The sequence below is a fragment of the Macrotis lagotis genome, chromosome 1 (assembly GCF_037893015.1).
Source record: "Macrotis lagotis isolate mMagLag1 chromosome 1, bilby.v1.9.chrom.fasta, whole genome shotgun sequence".
NCBI classification, from domain to species: Eukaryota; Metazoa; Chordata; class Mammalia; order Peramelemorphia; family Peramelidae; genus Macrotis; species Macrotis lagotis.
In genome coordinates, this window is record NC_133658.1 from 273,233,348 (window position 1) to 273,259,383 (window position 26,036).

General features: G+C 38.6%; 1 protein-coding gene across 3 annotated transcripts in view; it reads right to left on the bottom strand.

The window, feature by feature from the left end:
- The window catches only part of NKAIN4 (sodium/potassium transporting ATPase interacting 4), a 120,292-nt gene that overhangs the window by 55,435 nt on the left and 38,821 nt on the right, over nucleotides 1-26,036 (bottom strand). For all 3 annotated transcript variants that reach the window (XM_074210459.1, XM_074210457.1, XM_074210458.1), the window contains exons 2-3: nucleotides 5,647-5,784; nucleotides 2,342-2,422 (exon numbers count right to left, since the gene is read on the bottom strand). In XM_074210459.1, the coding sequence (XP_074066560.1) occupies nucleotides 2,342-2,422; nucleotides 5,647-5,784 (219 nt within the window). The remainder of the gene's footprint in view (nucleotides 1-2,341; nucleotides 2,423-5,646; nucleotides 5,785-26,036) is intronic.

Here is a 26,036-nt window from a genome sequence, read left to right on the forward strand (position 1 = left end):
ATCAGACTAAAGATCACATTCTGAATTCATTCCCTCCTTATAACATCCCCAGTCCCCCACCATGATGGTCTTCTAGGTTTGCTCTTTGCCAATCATCACAAAGCACTCCCCAGGTGTAATGTGCCTGGCTCATCTCTGAGGAGATGAGGGGAAGGAACAGATTGATTAAATGCCTGGGGAAAACAGATACTACCTGCCCCGACCTTTGTTTCCAGATGTGGATTATCATCATGATGATCATGAGAGTACTCAAATGATAAAACTTTACCACAAAATTTGACCAGTACAAACAGCTCCTCTCCTGTACCAGGCTTCCAAGACTCCTCTCTGGCTCTTCTTCTCTTTTACTTCTAACACACAATCTTCCTGCAATCATATAATTAAGCTGGCCAATCTTACAATATTCACTGACAATGTTTGCGCAGCTTCCCTTTCTTAAGTAGCCTAAATCCTGCAGGCCAATGTATAATCACTGACACAATCACATGGCGCCCCTCCTGGAGGTTACCTTTCTATCTGCTTCTTGACAGAAAAAAAATATTTGAGAGAATCAAGATGCAGAATGTCTGGCTCTGCAGCTTTGCTTCTTCCCTCTCTGCTGACGTCATTTTCAAGGCCAGAGGGCCCCAACTCTTTTTTCTCTTTACCAACCAGGGAATGACAAGTTGGCATTCTCTCCAACCAATCTCGTGGACATAGAGGTATCTTTCATGGGTAAGACAGGCAAGAGGAGTTTTGCAAAACTGAAAGACTCATTAACCTTTACTAAACTTTAAAATAACTGCAAAGACTTTAATAACAGAAATTAGAAAGAAGACAAAAGCCTGTTACATCCCACAATTTAATGTCGTCATTGCTGCCATCCATGAGATTCTTCGGAAAAAAAAAAAGAAAAAAAAAGAGATTCTTCAACAGAAAAACTGACAAAAAGAGTTGGGGTGGGGGGCCGGTGTCAGCCCAATGTAGTGGTTCATGAATTTATAAGCTATCAAAGAAGAAATGACTCTGGTCAAAACCACTATCTTTGACAACGAATTAAGTGAAACCAACAAAGAAGGTGCCTGTGCTCTTTGATTATAAGGGCACTGGAGTTGTGGCAAGAATTGCAGGATAAGAGAAGTTCCTTCCAAGCAGTTAAATCCAGATAACCCAAGAAACTTGCAGGTCTGGTACATCAAACATCCTATCAGAGAGCTCAGGGTCTGGCGATGCATAGTTAATGAAACATCAAAAATGGAGTGTGACTTCCCTTCACCCTTCCTGTAAAAAACACACTTTCCTTCATCTACTGCATTCTGCCTGTAAGCTCAGTGAATGCTTGATAGATGATGGCCTCATTGATATGAACAACAGCAACAACAGTGAACTAACAGACAAATGTGGGTCAGGGGTTAGAGTTTTAAAGTTTAATTGGTTACCAGAAAACTGAAAATTGTGAAGGGCATTGACTAAGGGAACACCCGAGGAAAATCAGTAATCCCTCAGAGAGAGGAATTAGTTATGGAATTAAGAAATCTTATTTCTCCTCCCTGGAAAGGACCCCCCCCCCCAAGCCAGATTCCTGATCAAGATAACATCCGTAACTTCTGGCCTAAAAAATATCTAGAACTGAACTCAGACCAGTTGGTCTCTCTGACTCCTTTATTCTGAGCTCTGTGCTATTTCCTGGTTGGTGATTTGTGAATGGCAACTTTGGCATTGCCGTCGTGGTAATGCATATAAGGAGATGAGTGGTTCAGCTTCTACTACTGAACTACCTAGTAGTAGAGTAAAGGAGCTAGTTTCTAAGTATGAAGAAAAAGAAAAGCACAGATCCAGGGCACCCCAATCCTCTCCCCATCCCTAAGCACAAAGGCAACATAAAAAAAGGTCATGATAAGGGGATAATGAAATGCAATTAACATATTGCAGGCAGCTAATCAGTACCTTCAGCTGGAGCTGCTGTGGGTCTCATGAAGCAGTTACTAAAATGTATGTGTGTGTGTATGTGTATATGGGGGAGGTCATCAAGTCTTTATTAAATTCCTCTGTTTCACATAAGCCGTTTTTGCTTCCAGGACTCCTTTGTCCTGTTTTGAATTATGAGTTTAAAATTTAACCACAACAGTTGCTGCCCAGAATCTGAGAAATTCACTTTGACTTTCTAAACATTTCTAATTACTTTGAATCAAGGAATTAAGGGGCACCCAACAAATGCATCAAGATGAGTGAATTAACTTCCCTTCTTTCCTCTCTGCTCTTAAATTTAATGAAGGCTATATGAGCATCGGGTGTCTTTTCTTTTCTTCCACAGCCAGCTGGTTTCCTTGTATTTCAAAATAGCATTCTATCCTTGACTCACCTTTGAAAGTCCTCCCACCTCCAAGTAAAAACAGATAATAAAGATGTTCCAAGTGACCCAGATGGCTGTCCACACAGCATACTAGGAAAAAGAAAAATGGAAGAGAAATCAGGAGTGCAAATATAACCTGGAAAGTGACTATCACCATCACTATAACTAACTTGGAGACGTTTAAAAACTACCCTATGTAGAAGTCATTACACCTTTTAAAGTATTGTGGTGGCCCTGAATGTTTTCAAGGGTTCTTTCATTCTCTAACCTTCATGCCTATCCAACTTTGGAGATAAGGTTTCTGCTACTGGAGATCTATTTTTGCCTAAGTTAACCATTGATATGATAGGTGTGTGCCAATGTAGTTATTTAAAAGCTCTTCACAACTGTCCATGCTTCCTTTCCAATCAAATTGGCCTTCTCTCCATGCCTCACACATGACCCTCCATCTCTCATGTATGCCCTTGCCTTAATCATCCTTCCCAGAATATATTCCTTAAGTTCTCTCTCTTCAAGACTCTGAAATTTAAGCACAACCTAATCTATACTAATCTAATCCTGATTCCCCTCTCCCTCCCAACCTTTCTTGTAAGCAATTTTGTACTATATATTTATTTGTATTCATCTTTTTATATTGGTCTTGTGTATACCTAAGTATATATTCTTCTTGTGTCCTCCATTAGAATGTAAGTTCATTTCACTGAAGTTATATCCCCAACCTCTAACCTACTGATCAGTACATAGTAGGTTTATCTATTTATATCAGTTGTTACTGACTGATTGATTCTGTGTCATTAAGTTAATTCTTAGCTTTTGCAATGATTTCATACTACCTCCCTTTGTACTGATCTTGGCCCTGAAATGGAAGACTATAAATGTGGATTCTTTGGTTGACATATGGGAGTGAGGATCAATGGACTTCATAATATTTACAGTCAGAGATTCTAGAGACTCAGGAATCATGCATTGGCTATCAGATCTTATAAGCATTTGGAGAAGGAAGAAGAAAACATAAGGTCTGTAAAACATCAATTAGAACACATACCATGAGCCTGAATTAGTCTGGGGCTAGCCTATGGGACACTGAACTGACAGGTTGTGAGGATTTTCAGCAGCAACTATATTTCAATTAGTCAATGGGAGAAAAAGACATTTGAGGGTCATGTTCAATCTCCCTAAGCACTCTTTAAGTCATCCCGGTCTGACTACAGATTTCTGCATGTAAACAATCCCCTTCATTACTCATTAAATCAGTTTGCAAGAAGTTAGAATATGGGACTAAGTTTATGAAAGATCCATCAAGACCAAGGACAATTTTGGAATTTGTGAGGCATCAGTATTAAAGTGAGGCACTTATTGAATGATTAGGTTTCTCTGAGGCTATTGAGATGCTAACCTTCAGTCTATTTAGTGACTGACCAAATTATAATGGCTTAGATAACCTGGATTACAGCTTCCCAGTGAGTAAAACAATCTGTTTCATTCCAATAAAGACATGAATGAATAAGGGAATATACCAACTGTTGCATTGAAAGTATACAGTTTCCAGAAAGGATAATGATCATTGTTGGAAGGGTTGTGGGAAATCTGGGACACTATTACATTGTTGGTGGATCTGGGAACTCATCCAGCCTTTCTGGAGAGAAATGTGCCCAAAGGGCAACAAAAAATGTGCACACCCTTTGATCCAGCAATACCACTACTGGGTCTATACCTTGAAGAGATGATGAAAAAGGGTGAAAACATCACTGGTACAAAAAATATTCATAGCAGCCCTGTTTGTGGTGGCAAAGAATTAGAAATCAAGTAAATATCCTTCAATTGGGGAATGGCTTAGCAAACTGTGTTATGTGTATGTCATGGAACACTATTGTTCTATTAGAAACCAGGAGGGATGGGAATTCAGGGAAGCCTGGAGGGATTTGCATGAACTGATGCTGAGTGAGATGAGCAGAACCAGAAAAACACTGTACAACCTAACAGCAACATGGGGGTGATGATCAACCATGATGGACTTGCTCATTCCATCAGTGCAACAATTGGGGACAATTTGGGGCTGTCTGCAATGGAGAATACCATCTGTATCCAGAGAAAGAACTGTGGAGTTTGAACAAAGGCTGAGGACTATTAACTTTAATTTAGGGGGGAAAAAAACCCTGATATTTTATTGTCTGATCTTGCTATCTCTTATACTTTACGTTTCTTAAAGTTATGATTTCTCTCTCATCACATTCAGTTTGGACCAATGTATACCATGGAAACAATGTAAAGATTGGCAAATTGCCTACTGTGGGAGGGTGGGGGGAGGGAAGTAAGATTAGGGGAAAAAATTGTAAAACTCAAAATAAATGAAATCTTTAAGAGAAAAAAAAGTGTAGAGTTTATTTTAAGTCTTTAAGGAGGACTGCTGGTATTGACAATTCCAATGGAAAGCACCCTGCCCTTGGGGTCAGGAGATCTGGGTTGTAGTCCCTGTTCTATCATCTCATTTCATGATGATAGTCAAGTCAGTTCCCTTCTCTGTCAAATGAGGGGGTTGAATTAGATTATTTTTCAAATCCCTTCCAGTTCTAATTCTATATATTCTATGCAAATAAAATAGTAACATCTTCCTCAGCCTCTCTACAGTAGATGACCAAGCCTCCAAGTTACCCCACAAGTGAATTCAGGCTTATTTCATTCATGGTTCTCCCACTGGCTCTCACCCTTCACCCTTTCTTTGAAATCCACAGGAAATTTAAATTGACAATTTTCCTTCTCTGCCGAAGTAAGAACAGGAGACTTGTCAGTTTTGATTGCAGGCTGGCTTAAAGAACAGAACAGGGCAGTTAGGGTAGAAAGGCTTGAGATGACTTTTACAGTCATCAACAATTATACATTAATTCCTTTCTCTCCCTGCACCCTCAAGGTCCAGGAGAAAAACTTTTTGTTTATTTTTTAAAATCAGTATCCTATGTTCATTATTGGTCCTAGTAACTTATGAAAAGGTCTATTTTTATAAACACATGAATAAATAATATATGATGAATGTAACTAATATATTAATATATCAATATATACCATATAATGCAAATAATATATAATGTATATGATAAATATATAAAACAAATAGATGAATAGGACAGATTCAGGAGACAAAAATCAGTTTTATCTTAACACAAAACAACAGTCCAGAGGTGATTACTTTAAATATAGTAGGTTCTACAGAAAGCAGATTCTAATCTCTTTCAATGCAATATTTTTGGTTTCTACTCCAGTCCCCTGAAGTCCTCCTTGACAAAAGGAGAAGATTAGAATAGACAAATATCACTTACCACCACAATGTATCGAGGTCTATACTGAATGGTTCCAAAGAGGCCCAAGATGACAATTATGATGTGGAGAAAATTGGCCAGGATAGGAGCCCATTGATATCCCAGGAAATCAAATACTTGTCTCTCTAATGCAGCAAGCTGGTGGGGGGGAGGGAAAGGAGAGATAAAATGAAGAAATATGAAAAAGCTTGAGTTTGTTATGGCATGTGTAATGTTAAAGCTCAGGGATACTTTATCTTAACAGGAACCAGCATTTCTAGATTACTTGTCCAGGTACATTATTGTTCCCAGGAGAGAATGCATAGGAGGAAAGACAGTAAATTGGAGCTATGCCTAAGGGATGCAATGAGGGAAGGTAGAAGAAGCAAGATTAGAGAAGTCCCAGGGAAGAATAATTTCATGGATTCTTTAGGGTAGGTGGTCCAACTTATAGGCTGCATTCAACCCTCAAAGCCTATTCATACAGCATTATTATATTTTATTACCATATTCATTGATAATATGGGTAACATTGTAGTCATAAATAAATATTATATTCTTTATGCTGTCCTTGACAAGTTTTTATTGGTGATATGATCCAGAAGAGCTAAATGCCCATGCCTTAGAGATAGAGATTAGACCTGTGATTTCATTGGTACAGAGAACTCCAGGATGAGAAAATTCTCTCCATCAGGGCAGGTATGAATCTCCTTTGCAACTTATAGTCTTAAAAGTGTTGTATAAAGCACAGAAAGTTTAATTCATTTGCTTGGGGTCACAGGGCCTGAATGGCAAGACTAGACTTGAACCCAGGTCATCCTGGTTCCAAGTCTGGTTCTCCACACGCATTACACCCACCATGGTTGCCTCTCAATTTCAACCCTTCAAAAAATAAATCATCGGTTTCTACTTGAACTGAGATGGGACCATCCTTATGACTTCCTTGCCAGCTCTATTTATCTACAAAGTCATGGGGCTAAGAAGATCAGAATTATATATGCCTCTGCTTTAATCATGATCATCAGCAAACCTTTACTGAGGTCCTAGTGTCCATGACCAGTCCTACATATCCACAGCAAGTAGGAACAAAGACCAAAAGCTACTACAATGAAAAGACAGAAGTTCTGAGAAATCCTGTTGAGATATAAAATTTGTTAGCTCCCTATCACTCCCTGCATTTTTTTCCCATTAAACTCATGTGAAGTCACTCAACTCTCTATCTCTGTTGATAATTAGTCTTTCATTTTTTCTCAGCATTCCACAGATACCCCAATACAACATGTTCTGGTTTAAATTTGCTTTCCTCCCAAATATGACTCTTCCTCCTTGATTTTAGTCAAATATTGCTGTTCTGCATCTGGGTTATCTCCCTGATTCCTCAGACAGGCACAGATAAACATATCAAAAGCTCCTCCTTAACCCCATACACTAGGAGTGGAATATGGATGGACAGCGAGATGGCGTAGTGGGTAGAGCCCTGAAGTCAAGAGGACCTAAGTTCAAATCCAACCCCAGACACTAGGTGCGTACCATTGAGCAAGTCACTTAACCCTGATTACCTCATATACAGGGCCATCACAAGTCAACTTTATTCATAACTAGACACCATGCCCAGATGGTTCTGGAGGAGAGAGTGAGGCTGTTGACTTAGCACAGTACTCCTTCACTCAATTCCATCTCATATATAGGTCATAGTATCACTTCCCTGATGCCATGCATGGTCTTTCTCCAGACTGAAAAACAAACATCATCATCATCATCATCATCATCATCATCATCATCATCATCATCATCATCATCATCATGGAGAACCTGGAATTTCCAAAGCATTGGATCCCTGAGAAATTGCCAATATAGCAATGAACATTTGAGATCCCAAAGGTTTCAAACATCTGTTTTAGGCAATGCTTAGACTCAGCAGAGGCAAACCCAGATAGCACATGGATCACTTTCCAACTTTTCCATAAGGAAAGAGAATGTGAGGGGCAAAAGTGCTGACTTTTCAGAAACATAGTGCTAAATTAGCCTAAGCCATAGGCCTCAGTTTCTTTCTCAAGAATCAGGTGAGCACGAGAACCCAGATCTCCGACTAGAAAAATTATGTCACCCTAACCATATAAGATGTAAACAAAGACAAACCCTCCTGGGAAAACTTAGGTACACCTCCCTTCTTTTCGGACTATCAAGTTTGACCAATTGTTGTAAGGATCAGCAGAAAAGAGGAGAGGGAATGGGTTGTGGGTTTTTTTAACCCTGCTTCAGCTGCCCCGCATCTTGCAAGAACCGAATTAAATTTTAACTCTTTGCTGCCACTTTGAGAGAACTCTGAGTAGTCATTTTGGGTTAGGGTCTCAATACTCCATACACTAAGAAGCTCAAGTGGTTCCTGCCCATGAAAATCATTTGTGGACTTTCAATCTCAAGGTTTCCCCTATGGACCAAGCCAAGGTAGTTTCTATTGTGCCTCATTTAGTGAGGCAAGCTGCCTACCTCAGCAACTCTGTACTAGATAGTATAGAGGGCCTTCTTTAGTTAATTCAAAGATACATTTGCCATCTTCTTTAGCATGACTATTGACAGACAGAAGATTCCCTGGCTTCAATAGGGAGATCATATTCTTGTTCTAATTCTCCTAGGACCCTAATCTTTCTTGAGCCCTACCTAATGACTGGATTTGTCTAACTTTTTATCTCTTTTGTAGAGTCATTACATTTTATTAAAAGTTAGGAGCTAAGGTTGGTTGTCAAGATGGTAAGGTAGCAGTAAATGAAGTAAAGCAAAGTTCCTTTCTGAAAAACTCCTCCAAATAAGAAGCAGCTAGGTGGTACAGTGGATAGAGCACTGGCCTCAGACACAATAATGATCTAGCTATGAGACCTTGGATAAATCACTTAACCCTATTGTCTCACAAAAAAAAAAAACAACCAAAAAGCAAAAAAACTCCTCCAAAAAGATCTATAGAGCAAATGATAAAGAATCCCATTGGGGAAATCAAATATTAAAAAAAATCACAGTGACTCATTTTGCCAGCTTGTGTCAGCATAGGAGACAGAAATACCTATGAATACTGTTGATCAGATTTGACCATATGACCACTGACCAGAGAACTCCAGCAGAGGAAGACATCGTACACAAGGGCAAGAGGATTTCCCAAAAACCATACTAGGGCCCAGTGACTACATTCAGGATGCAGGAACAGGTACCAACCTGTACCTTTTTTTGTGTCACAGATGGAAGAGGGGAACTGTGCCCAGGAGTAGAAGTCTAGGTTGCTGAATGATAGTGGACCCTCAACTATGTTCCAAGAGAAGAGAAAGTTGTAAAGCAAGCAGAAGCATCTGTGACTTGGATTCCAGGAGTATAATGAGTAAGTCTCAATTTAACTTCAAACTCAGTATGAAGCCTGCAGAGGAGTAAACAGGGCAGGAATCACAGACCAAAGCAAAGTTTGCAGATCTATCCCTATGAATCAGCATATCTCCCAGATGGCAAGTATTGGGGGGGGGGGGGGTCCAGTAACAGTCTATTCTTGTTCAGACCCACATCCAGATGAGAAATTTGGAGAGTTCAGACCAGGGAAGCAGCAATCACACTTTGCCCTGGATCAGACCACTTTGGAAACCCTGAAAGCTTTCATGTTCCCCTCCTGAATTCCTTGAGACACTAGACTAACACAAGCCAATAATAGCAACAGGATCAGCCTAGAATTTCTCTCCAGAGGTCCCCAGGGCCCAGCCCTAACATTAAGATCGACATTAAGAAGTCATCTGGAAGAAAGAACAAAGTAAAAGGAAGTTCCCTCAACTCTAAAGTAGTGAACTTAAATAAAGAGAAATAAAAATTTAAAAAAATGAAGAAATAAAAGGTTAGAGAACTAAAAGAGAAAAAGTATTATTTGCCTGATACTTCATAGCAAGGTAGCATCTGAGCCAGAGACCTAATCAGGTTTCCTGACTCAAAGCTTGGTGGTCTTTCCATTACACATCTCTGACACTCCAGGGACCCCTTGAATTCCATGTGCTTATGATGATAGATGCTAATTTTCCAAATTAGGGAAATGTTAAGCAGACAGAAGTACACTATAGAAAGGCCTCACAAAGAGAGGAGGCAGGTAAATAGCAGATGAACATTTATGTAGTATACAATGATCCATTTGGGAAAAAATTATAGAAAGTAAGTTCTTTGTGGAATGTAAGATCTTAGAAGGGAAGGGTTTTCATTTGAACATGAATAATTTAACAGATGCTGAATTGAATAATCCAGACCATATTTATGAGGATGGGCTTTAAGCAATTAGTTATAGACCAGTGAGATCATTTTGGAGTCATTGTACATGATTCCCTGAAGATACTGGCTCAAAGCTGTTCAGTTACTTAAAAGTTTCATAAAATAGTCAGTCACAATGCACTGTTAAATTTAAGAAGTACAGATACGAAGAGTCATTATCCTTGTCTTCAAGGAGCTTACAAAAAGGAGGTAATATATTCAAAGAATAGCGATCAGGGAAAGATAATGTGGTATGTGAAGCTACAAGGCCAAGCTACAAAGCACCATGGTTGAGTTAACTGACATTCACTTTTCAAGAGCAAATTGTATGGGGCAGCTAGGTGGCGTAGTGGATAAAGCACCAGCCCTGGAGCGGGAGTACCTGAGTTCAAATCAGACCTCAGACACTTAATAATTACTTAGCTGTGTGGCCTTGAGCAAGCCACTTAACTCCATTTGCCTTGCAAAAAAAAAAAACAACCTTAAAAAAAAGTAAATTGTAGCATTGATTTTGATTATGGTGCCCAGAGCAAGAAGTAAAAAGTGGTGAAAGGTGGGGAAGGCTGGATAATGAGCTAGTGCAAATTCACAGAGATCCCTTTGGCCCAGCTAGCTAAAGAGGGCTGTGTGAATTTGCACTAGCTCATTACTTACTATTCAGGATCACTTGCCCTTAGACTGGGAATTCCAAAGAAGAGTACAGTTATCTTTTCCACATCCTACTTTTTCCATCAAGGTTTCAATATGGATCAGCAAAAGAAATTAAATGACAATTTTAAGGGAGTTAGGTGAAAGCCACAGATGACACAGAGCCTTTGACCAATTACTTAAACTAAAGTTTAAAATAAGATAATATAAATGGCCCTTAAAAATTCAGACTTCTCTGGTACAGAGGAAGGGCAAAAAAGAATTTTATATGGATTTTCCAGATTGGGGGGGGCAGGGAAGGCATCACTAAGGGTCCACAGTGCTGGATCCCAATCCCTGAGATATATAAGGAAAATTGTAAATCAAATCTAGGATCTTTAGAGTTTCAGTGGTGCATAGGTCAGGAGGTTCAGTAACAAAATAGATGACTAGAAATTGTCTAGAATGAATAGGATGTAGAGCAAAATAATGAATACTAGAAGAATATTATTAAAAAAAATGAAAAGACTCCTTATTTCCTAGAAGGATAGGATCATGCTTTCTATTTTTTCTACCACTCTTCTAAATCATGGTAGATATCATGATAAGTACATAATCATAATCTACAAATTTTCCCCATGGCACCATGATCAGAGATTAACTACTAGACCACTGATTTTTAAATTTTCTTCACATATTTTTTGAAGACTTACTATGTGTAAGGCAATTCAGATCATTGATCTGACCCTGTCTGCAGGTTCATATTCCTACATTCTTCTCTGTGGTGTACTCCATGGAGTAGCCATATCTTAAAAGAATGCTGGAAAGATCAATGGAAAGTCTAGAGCTTAAGTGACAATAACTAACTTAGAGATGGAATTTAAACGATCAGCATTTGAAATGGCATTCTGTAGTGACACCCCTGGCATGCAAAACCAGAGAAGGCAGCCAAAGAATTGATATTTCAATTTCCAGGAAGGAAACCAAACAGCATGTCGCTAAAGGAAGCGATTTAAAGCCTCCCATGCTGGATAGAGTTTTGTCCTTGGAAGACAGCTGTGTATGTAGGGAATGAGGGGTGGGGAAGAGGGGTGGAGGGAGGGAGAAGGAGATAGGAAGGAAGGTTGATGGAGAACCCACTGTGTTTCCAAAGTAAATTAATATCTTCTTTGAAGTAACCTTGAAGTGCCACATGCTGTCATATTTTGAACTGTTTTCACTAACTGGAAACTGTTATAAAATGCATCCCATTTATTGACACTCTGATAACAAGACTGGTCTTTGAAATAAAAATTTATTCATTTCACAGCCAAATTCCAACTCCCCCATGGATACAAAAGATTTTGATCAGCTGCAATGATGTTATATGATTTATCCTTACTAAGGGATATATGAAAAGACTGCCAGCAACCTTTGATAATCCTCAATTTGAATGGGAACTGGACCTCAGATTTTATTTCATTTGAATTCAGGTACTATATATTCATACCTGCCAGATATCTAGTAATCTAGTTGGATATACAATTTTATCTGACTAGTGGGGTGTGCTGGCAGGCATTTGTAGACCCTGATGGTAGGGAGGCTAAAAGCTGGTATATCTCTTGAGCTCCAAAGTTCTGGATAAATTCAATTATCCACACCAAGTCCAGCACCAATATGGTGAGCTCAGAGGATAGAGAAGTCACTAGTATGCCTAAGGTAAAGCAGCTCAGCTCAGAAAAACCGAACAAATTAAAGCTTCCATGCTGATCAATATTGTTACTGGACCCATACATCCATCCTACAGCAGATTGGGAGACCTAGTCTCTCCATCCCCCCCCCCATCCAAAAAATTATACCTGACTTTTAAGGATATTTTTTTCTGGGTTGGGTTTTTTTTTTTAAGATTTTATTCTATTTACTTTTTCAAGTAAGAAGTATTTTAAAATTAATCTGTCCCTCCCATTACCCCCATTAAGCAAACAAAAATAATAACAAAAGAATCTTAATATTTATCAACATAATCTAAAATAAATTCCCCCCCAAAAGCATGACTCTTCCTGTATTTTAAATTAATCTCTTCTGCACCAAGAGGGAGTGACATATTGTATCTTCATTCTTTTGAGCTTGTGGTTATCATTGATGTTTTAGATCAGAATTCTTAACTCTCAATTTTTGTTATCACTATATAAATCAATTTCCTACTACTTCTCAATTCACTCTCCATCAGTTCATAAAGCTCTTTCCAGTTTCCTCCAAAACAGTCCATTTTCTCACTTCTTATGATAAAATATCTCATCACATTCATATACAATAATTTGTTTAGCCATTCCCCAATGGAACAACCTTATAGTTTTCAGTGTTTAACTACAAGGATAAAAACTGTTAAAAAAAATTCTGTGCATACAGATCCTTTTCTTTCCTTAAATTTCTTTTGAGATTTAGGCTTAAGTAATGGTACAACTGGGTCAATGGACTTGAATAGTTTGGTAACTTTCTATGCATAGTGCTTTCTAAAATATAGATAAATTCATAGCTCTTAGAGTACTCTAGTGTGCCTATTTCACACAGTCCTGCCAACAAATACTATTTTCCTGTTTTCTCATCTTTGCAAGTCAGATAAGTTTGAGAAGAACCACAAGTTATTGTCAATAGCTTGAATTGCTTTCTTTGAAAACTGCCTGTTTATATTTTCTGCACATTGATTCTAATAAGAAAAGGTTCTTCTCACTACTGAATTCTCATTGGTTCCTGACAATCAATCAACAAGAACTTATCAAATGTCTCCTCTGTTCCAGTCACTGTGCTAGGTTCTGTGGATACAAATCTTAATGCGTGTAAAGTGGTTCTTAACTTTAAATTTCCATAGAAATATAAACCATTGTGTTTTTTTCTATGACAATGACCTTCATAGGTTAAAATCAGCTGTTACTTTGCGTGATTCTCTCTTTGCTTTGTTACCTCATTTATTACCCAACTAAAGTCCCAGAGATAAAAAGCTTTCACTGGCCTGCATCCTCTTTTTATCCACTTAGTCAATATTGATTCTCATGTTGTTTTCCAATGAAGTGGAAATCAAGGTGGCTGTTTTGTTGATGACCCACAACCACTCAAGGCCCTCTATAAAATAGAACCTCTAAAGCTATCAGATAGTAAAACCCTATTGAAGAAAAAAATAACAAAATGTCATTAACATTCATTTATCATCACAGTTTAAAATAAAACTTCCAAGTGATTATGGGAAAAGCTAGTCAGCATGTAGAAGTGAATTGTTCCCTCTTTTAAACAGATATTCACCTGGCTTAACCCTATCATACTCCTTTACTTACTCTTGTCCATAATGAAGCTATAAATTTACATGTCTATAAATTTATGTGCCCCCAAATGAAAAGCCTATTCTACATGCATTTATTCTTTGTCAATACTTAATCATGGACTCTGAGAGTTAGAAGAAAGCATAAAGGTTATTTGGCTCAATCTCTACAACTTGTAACACCATCATAATATTCCCAGTTCTATTTGTTTATGTACTTAGTATTTATTCCATCTTGAGGTCAAACGCCAGATATTGTATGTCCTTTATTAAAAAAAAAAAAAGGACTACCTCTTGGGGAAAAAAACTACTATGGGGCGGCTAGGTGGCACAGTGTATAGAATACCGGCCTTGGAGTCAGGAGTACCTGGGTTCAAATCCAATCTCAGACACTTACTAATTACCTAGCCGTGTGGCCTTGGGCAAGCCACTTAACCCCATTGCCTTGCAAAAACTAAAAAACAAACAAACAAACAAAAACTACTATGCATTTAACAATCCTGGGGACACAAGGAATTGCCAGCAATAGTATGATGATGATGATGATGATGATGATGATGATTTCTGGGTACTAACTATGTCAAACCTCAGAGAAGTCATTGAGTATATCACCCAAAGGTACAAAAGGATCTTTGTACCTCTGCCCAGCAGTGATTTATTATTTTTTGCCAGAAACTTTATAATTATGGATATTGACAATAATAGTTAATACTTATATAGTAACTTTAGGTTTACAAAGTACATAATTATGGATGACAATGATAGCAATAACAATAATAATAGCAATTACTTATATCATGCTTTAAGAATACTTTACAAATATTATTTCATTTTACTTTCACAATAACTCTGGGAGGTAGATGCTATTATTAACCCCATTTTAAAAATGAGAAGACTGAGGCAGATAGAAATTAAGTGACCAGCCCAGGGTCATACAGTTAGTAAATATCTGAAGCTGGTTTTGAACTCAAGCCTTCTCAACCCTAATCACTGTGCCATCTAGCCCCCTCAACCTCCTGAGTCCTTTCTATTAGACTTGTATAGTTAACAAAAATAGAATATTGGACAGCTAGATGGTGCAGTAGATAGAGTACTGGTCCTGGAGTCAAGATGACCTGAGTTCAAATCTAATCTCAGAAACAATACTTTCTTAGCTGTGTGACTATGGGTAAGTCACTTGACCCCATTGCCTTGCAAAAAACAAAGAAAAAAAAGCAAGAATATGAGTGTATGTTTAGGTAAACTGGAGTGAGTAAAACATTCCCTGGCTTTGATGTTAATGCTTCAATAATGGTGCTTTACCATCAATATATTACATATTTAGAGCTAGAAGGGACCCTGGAAGACATCAGGTTTAAACCCTTCGTTTTTAAAGACAGGGAGCTGAGTCTAAGAGAGGTTAAGCAACTTGCCCAAAGTCACACTGGTAGAAGCATCGATTTGACTCCTAGGTCTGTTTGCTCCAGAACCCCATGCTACCAACCAGTCAATGTCCAAAGACAAATTTTAATTTTCAGGTGCCTCCAAAAAACCCTCTCCCAAGCAAAATTAATATGAATTAACAATTTTAACTATTTGTTAATGCTTTCCAATCAAATTTGCTTCAGTTTAAAAATAAATTTCAGATGGGTCATCCAATCAAATCACTACAATAGAAAATCAGTTCTAGAAAGGTTCAAAATCTCTGCTTCCTATTTAGAGACCCTTGTAAGTCCCTTTAGGCCAGCATTTCATCTTTTTTTTCCCCTCTTCGTTTCCTTACCATTCAACTCAGTGGTCATTTCAGAGTAAATAATATTGATATTTGTTGCTTGAATGAAATTATAATCACTATATTCTATAATATAGTGTTGTAGTAAGGAAATGACTCAGTAAAACATGAAATTTTGCTTAAATGCATTTATTTTATTTTTATTCCAATTCTAATCTAAATACCTACCCTTGAAATACAAATAGTATTTTCTTTTATCTGGTTCTGATTAAAACACTCAACTCATTTATTCTGAGTCTCCAGGAACTTAAGTCTCATACTCTTGATATAATCCTTAGTAAGTAAAAGTATTAATGAATTCTTCTGCTCAGATCTCACTGCTCCTTCCAAGTTACTGGGCTATTGAAGTCTACCCACTCAAGCAAACTGATAAATCTTTCATTAAAATTATGACAATAGACTGGATCTATTTTTTGAAGATCAGCCTAAGAACAACAGAGACTCATTACCAGTAGGCTGCCTACTTGGTGATGAATTATTTGCTCATGGAAAACCACGGAACAAAGAGAAATGCAAAATGGCCCTCCTCTTTCAGCTACTTCCATTCCCTCAGGGATTGAGGTAGACTGGTGGGGCAGAGGGTGTTCAGAATTACATTTAATTCAGATTTAAGATCCTCTATAAACATTAACTTGGTTATTGGTATTCTAAAGTGAGAACTTTGTCCAAAGACCAATAAGGAGACATAATACTGAAGGAATTGAATTGTATCACTCTTGGCATTCTCATTATAAATGAAAGCAAAACAAAGAAGGAAGCCGTAACTAAATGGCGAGGCAAATAAAGTAAATGGCAAAGATGACTGCCTTGAAAAGCAATAAGGAACATCATTTAATGGGACATTTGATCTTGTTCTATTGCAGTGCTTACAAAGCACTTACAAAAAGATCACCAAGAAAAGAATCAAAGTTTATGCACTGATCTGTTAAAATTCTTCGGTCCCTAAAACTCTCTAAATTAAATCAACGTTGGCTTTGACATTTCATCTTTGACATTTCATCGCAAAGAAGGTGAAAAGTGTGTTTTTTTAAAAAAGGAATTAAAGGGACTAGAGATTTATAAAGGATCAGAAAATATATCCTACGTTTTTGTCATAAATATTTTCTTCAAGAATCTGAAATCAGAGCACAGAGCATAGAGTTGAGTGTTTTAATTAGAACCAGATAAAAGAAAATACTTTTGGTCTTCAGGAGAGATTTATATTAGAGAGCTGGAATAAAAATAATATCACAGAAAATGAAACTATATATTTTAAGAAGAAAGAAGTGGAAGTCAATCAGTGTATTAACACCGAATCAGCAGTTGTATACAATAAGACTCATTTTACCAGTGTCAAGATTAAAATTTAGTCCAAAGATAAAAGAAAAAATAAAAATAAGGAAATGACATGGCATACAATTAAAACAATTTCATCCTGACCTCTTTAAACAAATTACTGATGATGAAAAGCAGGGTATGGGACAAAGGACAAAGACAAAGCCTACAATAATTTCATGTATTTAAATTAGATAATTTGATATAAATCAAATACCATTATAAGGGATCTAAAAAAGCACATTAGTTAGTAAACATTTGATTTACATGCTAAATGGAAAGAAATGGCAGCCAGGGCAACACTGGTTTGGAATGTTTGTTCCTAAAATATTCCAAAGAAAGTTGGAAGAATATCATCACTTTAATACCTGTACCAACTCTATTACTAGGTAAAATTAGGTGGTGAAGTGGGTAAAGTCCTAGTTTAAATGTGGTCTCAGACACATGCTAGTTTTTGACCCTAGGCAAGTCACTTAACCCTGTTTTCCTCAGTTTCCTCATCTATAATGAACTGGAAAAGGAAACAGCAAACCACTTTGTCAAATGATCACAAAGGGTCAGACATGACTGAATAAGAACTTCCTCACTCCAAGTCTAGTGTTCTATCTTTTTATCTCCCCTAGGAAAAGGGCACTAGACTTCTACAATTCTACTTGTTAAATTCTTGAATCCCCAATTGTATTAGCTCCAAATTTTTCATCTTTCCTTGGCCTGACTGGGAAGTAAGGAAATGAAAAACAAATTAATTTACTTGATGATAAATTTCCCAAGCAAATTTATACTTATTTCTCTACCCCTGTGTTTTTGCCTTGTATCTCAAGGCCCCGGGGTTACATTGAAATATGTAGAAAAGACAACTATTCTCAAACTACTGAGAAGCCTACTTTTCAGGCAAGTCTAAAAAGTAACATCTATGTATATGAAGCCTTAGAAGTCTACTACTCTAACCCCTTCATTTTAGAAATAGGAAACACACACACACACACACACAGAGCACAGAGAGCCCTCACTTAGCCTGTCCTCAAAGTGCTTGCTGTTTTTCTGGGAGGAGAAAAGTTTTTAATGTGTACTTTATAAGCCTTCTATAATAAATCCTATGCAGTTTTAAATCCCAGGGATTATGTGAATTCCTTCACTTCTCATTAACTCTCACAATAATGCTTCCATTTATCCATGCAGGCCTCCAACCCTTGCACATAATTCCCTATTTTCATTAGACTCAGAGCCCAGGTACATCCCTGAGTTTTTTCCTCTTACAACCAATACTTAGTGACCTCCCTTCCTTTGACTACGGAACTGTCTCATGATAAGCCAGAGCAGAGAAAAAAACAAGATGGACAAAGCACATAATCATTTATTTTGAAAAGGCTCCCTGCCATGCCTGAGTCTCAGGGATGGATGTAACTTAGTCCTAGTACCAGAGGGAAATAGAGCTCTCGCATTGAGTATATATCCTAGATTCAGAGACAAGTTGGGTTGAGTAAGATTTTACTCAAAGGTGCTTAATTTATTGGGCATTGACATTTGAAGTTATTAATTAGCAGGGGTAGAAAGAACAGCTTAGCACCAGGTTAGCAAGAATAATTAGTTAAACAGGACATTATCAGATAGTGAGTTAGGGTGAGCTCCTCTCCTGTCATCCCCATTGCATTAGTAACTTCCTCAGAAAACAACCTACTGTCATTTGTCTAGGGTCTTTTTCTCCATCCCAGCCCCTCAATTGAAATAACCTTTTGTACCACTGCCTCTAGGTGAAGAAATTGAAATCATAATCTTAGTAGAATTATGCTTTCTCTTTCACCTATAAAGAGAACCTCACCTCCAAATTGGAATGAGGTTAAAAATCTTCCCCAGGAAGCCAAGCAGAGTTTCCAGGACTTCAGACCACTACTACTCTTGCCCCCCAAATGCTACAGAGATATCCTGCTCTTTTCTAAAAACTATACCTTGAGATGAGAAAAGACGCTGACCTAACCTGACAATTCTGAACTTAGAATCCATACTGGAAGTCTGAGTTCTTCAGACTTATGAGAAAACTCCTCAACTCAATCTCATTTGATGCAAATGATTGGAATTTGGAATTGACATCCCTTTAGAATTTTTGGGAAAATTGCAGTGATAGATTCTAGAACACAACCCTAGAACAGAGATAGCAATCTCCTGCCCAACAAATCTGAGTCAAGTTAAAACCAAATTAAAATGGAATTAAGAAATGTTGAACAAAACTGATAAAAATACAATAGAACATAGATAATATTGATTTGAGGTTTAGTACTCAATATTCAGGCCCACAACAATCTGTCTCTATTTGAGTTTGACACCACTGCCCAAGAGCATGATTTAGATTATAGTGTTCAGACTTTCTTGTCTACCTGGGACCTTCTCCCCCCAGGTATCAAGCAAGATAAAGGTCAATTGGCAGAAAATCCCAACCCACTGCATGAATTTGGGACAGAGAAGATTCTTTAAGTAAAATTAGTTTAAACTAGTTTTCTTACAGCTTTAGGTCCCTTAACTTGCATGTACATCTTTTTATTGTTGTTCAGTCATGTCCCATTCTTTGTGACCCCATTTGGAGTTTTCTTGACAAAGATATAGCAGTGGTTTGCCATTTGCTTCTCCAGCTCATTTTGATGATAAGGAAACAGAAGAAAACAGTGTGATTTACCCAGGGTCACAAAATTTTACTAATATTCTGAGGTTGACTTTGAAATCCCAGTCTCTTTGCTACCTTTCCCCGCTAAAACACTCTTGGGGGATATAATCTGTTAAAAAGTCTGGGAAGTTTTAGTCAAAACCTACTCTACCACAGTGAAGAGGACTTAATAAGACCTTCAAGGTCTTACCCAAACCAAAGGCACTATTCATTCTATATTCAGTCAACAAATGTTTATTGTAATGTTGTCAAGGTAACTCTCCTCTAGGCTCTCACAATTCTATCCCAGCATGTTTTTTAGAATAAGAGAGGTCTGGGGTTTAATTGAGTTGGGTAGTTCTGTACCCCAGGAGGCCTGTTTGGTCAGCACAACCATTTAATAAAGCAAACACCATTCTCAATTAAGCCAAGGTCCTGGGGTCCCTGGAGCTGATTAAAAGCCCCAGGTCCATTACACCCTCAATGACACAGGAATGTAGGGACCTGGTGGGTAGGTGCCTGAAATGTCATTTCATGGAGACTTCTAATGATTCATCCTGTTGTTTTATATTGGAGGTTCCCAAGGACCAGCAGGGCCAAGAGCTGCAGCTAAATGATAGACCACAAGACAGGTTATCAGACTCTAGTCAGACTCTATATTCTTGCTATAGCTGAATTTATAGGTGGAAACAGACAAATAAGGAATTCATAAGCATCTTCTAGGACAGGCATAAATCAGGCACTCTCCTAGCCCATTTCTCTAATTTCTAGCCATTATGTGCTAACTACCATATTCCACCCCCAACTACCTTCTTTCTCAGCTACCTAGGACTAAGCTTTACAACCCATTCAGCATTTGATTTTTGTTTTAATTTGTGTCTGGATACATATGTCTACATCAGCTTGATGCCCCTTTGATAGAGAGAACTGGCTTTAGAGGCAGGAAGACCTAAATTCAAATCTGCCTCAGACATGGTGGTGGTTAAGTTACTTAACCTTTGCCCCAATTTTTCCATCTTACAATGGGGGTAATAATAATAGTGCCAACCCCCCAGTTGGTGCTTAGTGATATGTCCAGCATATAATGGGCTATTAATTAATGCTCATTTTCTTTTCTTTTGGACTGCCTGTTCCCTCAATACAATCACTGAGTCTATTCTCAAACAATAGTAGCAACAATCTGTCAATACCTTGATTAGAATGGAGTTGGGTGGAAGAAAAAAGGGAAGCAATTAGGATAGTAAGCTTCAGCTTACCTGTGGGAAATTTAGATTCATTAATGGCTTAGACAAATTTCAAACACAAGTTTCTCTCTCCTTCCAATCAATCCATCTTCAATTCATCCTGCACGACTGACATCAAGTGGTAGATTTTAAACACCTCAATCCCCAGTGAGTCCAAACTTCTCATTTTAAGATGAGAAAACTGAGGCACAGAAAGGTAAAGTGACTTAAGGATCACACTGATAGCTAAGTAACTGAGGCAGGATTTGAACACAGATCCTCTGGACTCCATGTCCAGGATCAACTATATCACTATCCTAGACCAGAAAACCTGGATCACCATTCTCTTGGAAACAGAAAAAAGCACTTCTCTGGCACCATGCTAAGAAGTTTTTATGAATATTTTATCTGATCCTCAAAACAACTTTGGGAGGTAGGTACTATTATTAATAATAAAAAACTAACATAACACAACAACTCAAGGGGGTAGGTGCTATCAAACCATTTATACAGATGATGAAAGAGGCCAAAAGACGTCAAGTGACCTTCTCAGAATCACACAGCTAGTAGGGATCTGAGGTTAGATTTTAAAGCAGGTCTTCCTAACCCTATAGAGTGCAGGTTCTGCACTCATATGCAACTGGCTATCCAACTTAACAGTTCTTGGGAACTGAGACTGGGTCCTGAGATTTCCAATTCAGCCCCAACTTAAGCTGGCAATATCTATTCTATCCTAGATCTTGTCTACCCCTAAGAGAAACTCATTAGTCCCTTAACCTTTACACCAATTACCTGGACTATTGTTCTTGACCCTGCCATATTAAGCAGACGTCTTATTCACAGTCATTTGTGGCTTACTCCTAAAGGATGGAAACAGACACAGTTTCAGAACCAACAAAATGGAAAGATTTGTAATTTCCAGAGAACTCAAGAGCCAATACAAATCCATCCAAACCCAGACTAAAATAAGATTGGCCAAATTATGAACTTCTCCTTGAAAGACAGAGGAAGGGGGTAGAAGGTTCTCCTGCAGTTCCATTTAAAGAGCCCAGTGGCATTCCTATCCCTAGCATTGCCCTGGGGTAGGCATTCAGCTATAATTGTATCTGTTCCTGCTGTACTCCCAGATTGTCTGGTTATTCATAACAGAAGGAGTTTAATGAAAATTATAATTAGAGCCCTGTGGTGAACCTGGAGATCAGCCCTGGCTGGGCTACCAATTTACAGGGAAAATTAGTCCCTGGTTGTTTTGGAACCTGAGGGACATAAAGAGAGACAGCAAGGAGAAGGGAGAAAGAGACATATCAGTGGCATCCACCCTGAAAGTTCATCATCTCTAAGCTAAGAAAAAAAAAGGCCATTGACCACTTCTTACCTACAGCTCCAAATGCCCTTCAATGTCAAAGCTTAATTCCTCATGTACTTCCACAGTGTATGTGCGTGTGTGTGTGTGCACACGTGTGCACAAGCATTCAATATTTTTGTCTTTTTTCTGATACTTGGTGGGTGCCACCATGCCTAACTTTGGCATTTTCCTTTGGAGAAACTAAGAGACAAAGGAGAACTCTGAGTTTTAAAACAATGGATCTTTAGTCTTCAGAAAATGAAAGGGGTAAATATTTGGCCCCCCAATGTTAAAAAAAAAAAGCTCACTTCTGAATATCTTTTCACTTTATCTCTACACTTCTGAATTACTCCCAATTCATACCAATATTCTTGCAAGTAAATTGCTAAATCTTGAACCAAAATCTATAGTTCTAAAAGTTCTAATCATATAAAATCAGCTTTCCCCTTTCTGTTCAGGGTTCCAAGTCATATCTTGCTCTAAATTATTGCTTCCAAGGTGTCTCAAGGAAGATGCTACCATAATTGAAAAGGCAGGGCACTGACCTTGTGGGTCAGTAAAGTAGTAATTGAAGCCATTAGCCCTACTGAAGGTACCCCTATTTCCCCTGACTTTGGATCAATCTATAAGCAGCAAATAAAAGCAGAGAAAACTGATTTTAAGATACAGTATTAGGTTTACCCAGAATATTGGGGTGATAGAACATACCCCCATATTTGCAGAGAGGTATGGGAGCAGGAGGACTTGCCTTTGTTATATTCAGTGTTTGGCACAATGTCTAGCGTGTACTTGAAAAATTTTTGTTGACTGACAGGTCTTGGCCTAGACTTTGGATGACTAGAATTCTGGAGCTGGGTTGTTGTTCATTCTTCTTTCTCAAAGACCAATGACATTGCAAGGGTTGTGAACTAAAAAGTCAACAGCCTCACTCTCTCCTCCAAAGTCATTTAAATCCAGCGGCAAAACAAAAGTCAAGATGACTGGCGTTGGCCATCAGCCACAGTGGATGACCTTCTCCTTTCTAAATTAGGGTCTTGCCCTGGTTTTAGTTGGTCTGAGGTAACAGCCTTTCAATGGCTAAGGACAAGGTAAGAATTGAGATGAGATGATCAGGTTTTCAGTTACAAAAATATAAATCTGGGAGGAGAAATATCCTCAGTTTTTGCCCAGACCAAAAAACAATTGCTATTTACAGTCATTCAAAGTCACTAAAACCCAAACAATAAGCCACAGAGATATGGGCAAGGGGGCTATTATGAGCCATTCAACAAAAAGTTTAAAGGTTCATTCAAGTAGATCCATTTGAAACACAAAGAGCTTTTTTAAAAGCCTTCAAGAAATCATAAGTGAAAAAACTATAAGGACAGAGCAAATTGTCCCAGAGCCAAGTACCAGAAAAAAGAGGAAAGAGTGAGGAAAACAGTGTTGGTAAAGACTGTGTGGTAGACCAATGCATTTCTGGTTACATGGGAAGTTTTCCCCAAAGGCCTGTTTGTGCCTTTGGGGAAAATCTACCCAAGTCCTGGCACCAACAACACCTTTTGAGCGTTTCATTATTTTCCATATGCCTGGGTGGAAGGTCCCAAAGTCCTGAAAGTTAAGTTATGGCCCTACTGGAAGAATAAATATTATATTTATATATTTCCTAATTTCTACCTATAAGGGCTCACTTCACTGCTAGGGTGGTCAGCTTCCTCATAATCATTTCTTAGTGGACCTTTGAGTCAGTGGGTAGAATATTGGTAGAATGGGGCTAGTCTGTGGGTGACAGTATCAAAACAACAGACTGACAGATCAGAGCATGTTTGATCATATTAGCAAACCAAGAAGATTATAACCTCCTAGAAAGCAGTGGCTCTTTATGGAGGTGGGAATGGTGGGTGGAAAGAGTTGACTTTGTATCTCCAGTAACTGTCTAGCACACATAGGTCCCTAATAAATGTTTGTGGACAAACTGAGGCCAAGACCTCTTCCTGAAGTCCAGGCTTCTGGATGACTAAGAGTCTGGAGCCGAGTTCCAGACAAAGAGAAAAGTAAAGCACACTGTCCAACAGGATAACCAATCTGCATCAGCTAGACCCCAATACAATCTTGCTTTCTAGCCCCCTATCCAAAGAAAAAGATAAACTGAGGCCTTGCGCCAGATTGTTACCAGAAGAAAAAACATTTAGACAAGCTGAAATGATTTAAAAGGAATTTAGTGCTGAAAGCTTGAGCGGAAGAAGCAACTTAAAAAGAAAAAAAACTGAAGGAAGGACATGATGCCAAATGCAGAAGTGGGAGGCCTTTGCTGGCAGAGAAAAAGCAGTCTGGAAGTGGGGCAAAGAGCCAAGGTGGGGGGAGGACAAAGGCAGACTCTACTTGTGCCAGTCTTCGGCATCATGTAATACCATGGCGGGCAGTGAGGGAATGGTGCCACCACAGTAGCCAACTGGCAGGTTTCATGCTGCTGGTGTATCGATTTCTGAAGTACCACTCATGGGTGGTATTTATTTCTTGGAATCCCATGCATGGATGGCCCAGCAAGCAGAAAAACCACTCAGCCCTCCCACTTAAAAGCATCTGAATGTATCCAAGCTGTGTGAATCCCAGGGAAGAATGGGTTCTTAGATGGCAATCTAAGAAAGGAGTAGAGCCTTTGGCTCAGTCAGAGAGAACAGTGTGACCTGAAATCAAGGGAAAAAATAAAACTTTAGAGCTTGTCCCCTGAAATGGTTTTTGGTGGAAGAGGGAAAGAGGACACTGTGTTTTTCCCCCCCAAAAAACAGGCTTTTCCTTTAAAATGTTAAAGGGTTGTTTTTTAAGTCCCTGTATTCCCTTCTTTCAGCAGCTCTCTAGCCCTGTGATCTGCAATTTGGCTGGTAAGGCAATTTCTAGGCAACGGAGTATGGGTTCCCAAGAAGCCATAGACATCACAGCAGGAATAAAAGGAGCAGAGAACAGTGATAAAGAAGAGAGTCCGTTGGAGGGACTACTGTATTCAGGGGAAGCTAATGGATAGAGTATTGGGCCCAGAGTCAGAAAGACCTGAAAATCCCATAGATAATATGGTCCAAAAGATCAGAAAGGGTCAGACACAACTGAACAACAAGCTACTACATTTGCTACCAGAGGATCTGGGTTTGAATACTACCCCTTCCACTTACTATCTATATGATCTTGGGTGAATTGCTTGACCTCCTGAGCTTAGGATAGTATAATGATCTGGTCTTAGGACCTTGAACTAAACTAAGTAAATGATAATTTTTTTTCAAATGTTTATTGGTGACTTTTGTCTTAATAACTCAGTTATTCCTGGATACACACACCTCTCATCCCTAAGTCCTGTGCCTTATCTTTGAACAAAGATAAAAAAATGAAGTTAAATTCAACAACACATTGATCTTACCTGATAGCATATACAGCAGTTAACACCCATCATCCTCTACAGTAGTGAGAAATGCTTACGTTCATTTCTTCTCCAAGACTAAGATGGACTACTTTATTTACCAAATATTCAGCTTTCTTTTGGTGTCCTCTCCACTTCAGTGTCTAGACATTATATAGATCATTTTCCTGATGTTGCAGAATGAACCAAGAGGGGGGCAGCAGGAGAGGCCAGTCTCTTTTTTTTTTTAGGTTTTTTTGCAAGGCAAATGGGGTTAAGTGGCTTGCCCAAGGCCACACAGCTAGGTAATTATTAAGTGTCTGAGACCAGATTTGAACCCAGGTACTCCTGACTCCAGGGCCGGTGCTTTATCCACTATGCCACCTAGCTGCCCCTGAGGACAGTCTCTTAGGTGCTCTCGCTCAAAACTAAGGACTCTAACTACATTTTCGAGAGACAGAATCCACAGAGGGACCCAGTGAGGCAGTTCTCCAATCCAAGGTAACCTGGAAAAGAGCAGAAAGGCTCCACTACCTGGAGTTGGAGGGGTAGCCCACCAGAGCGAAGGACT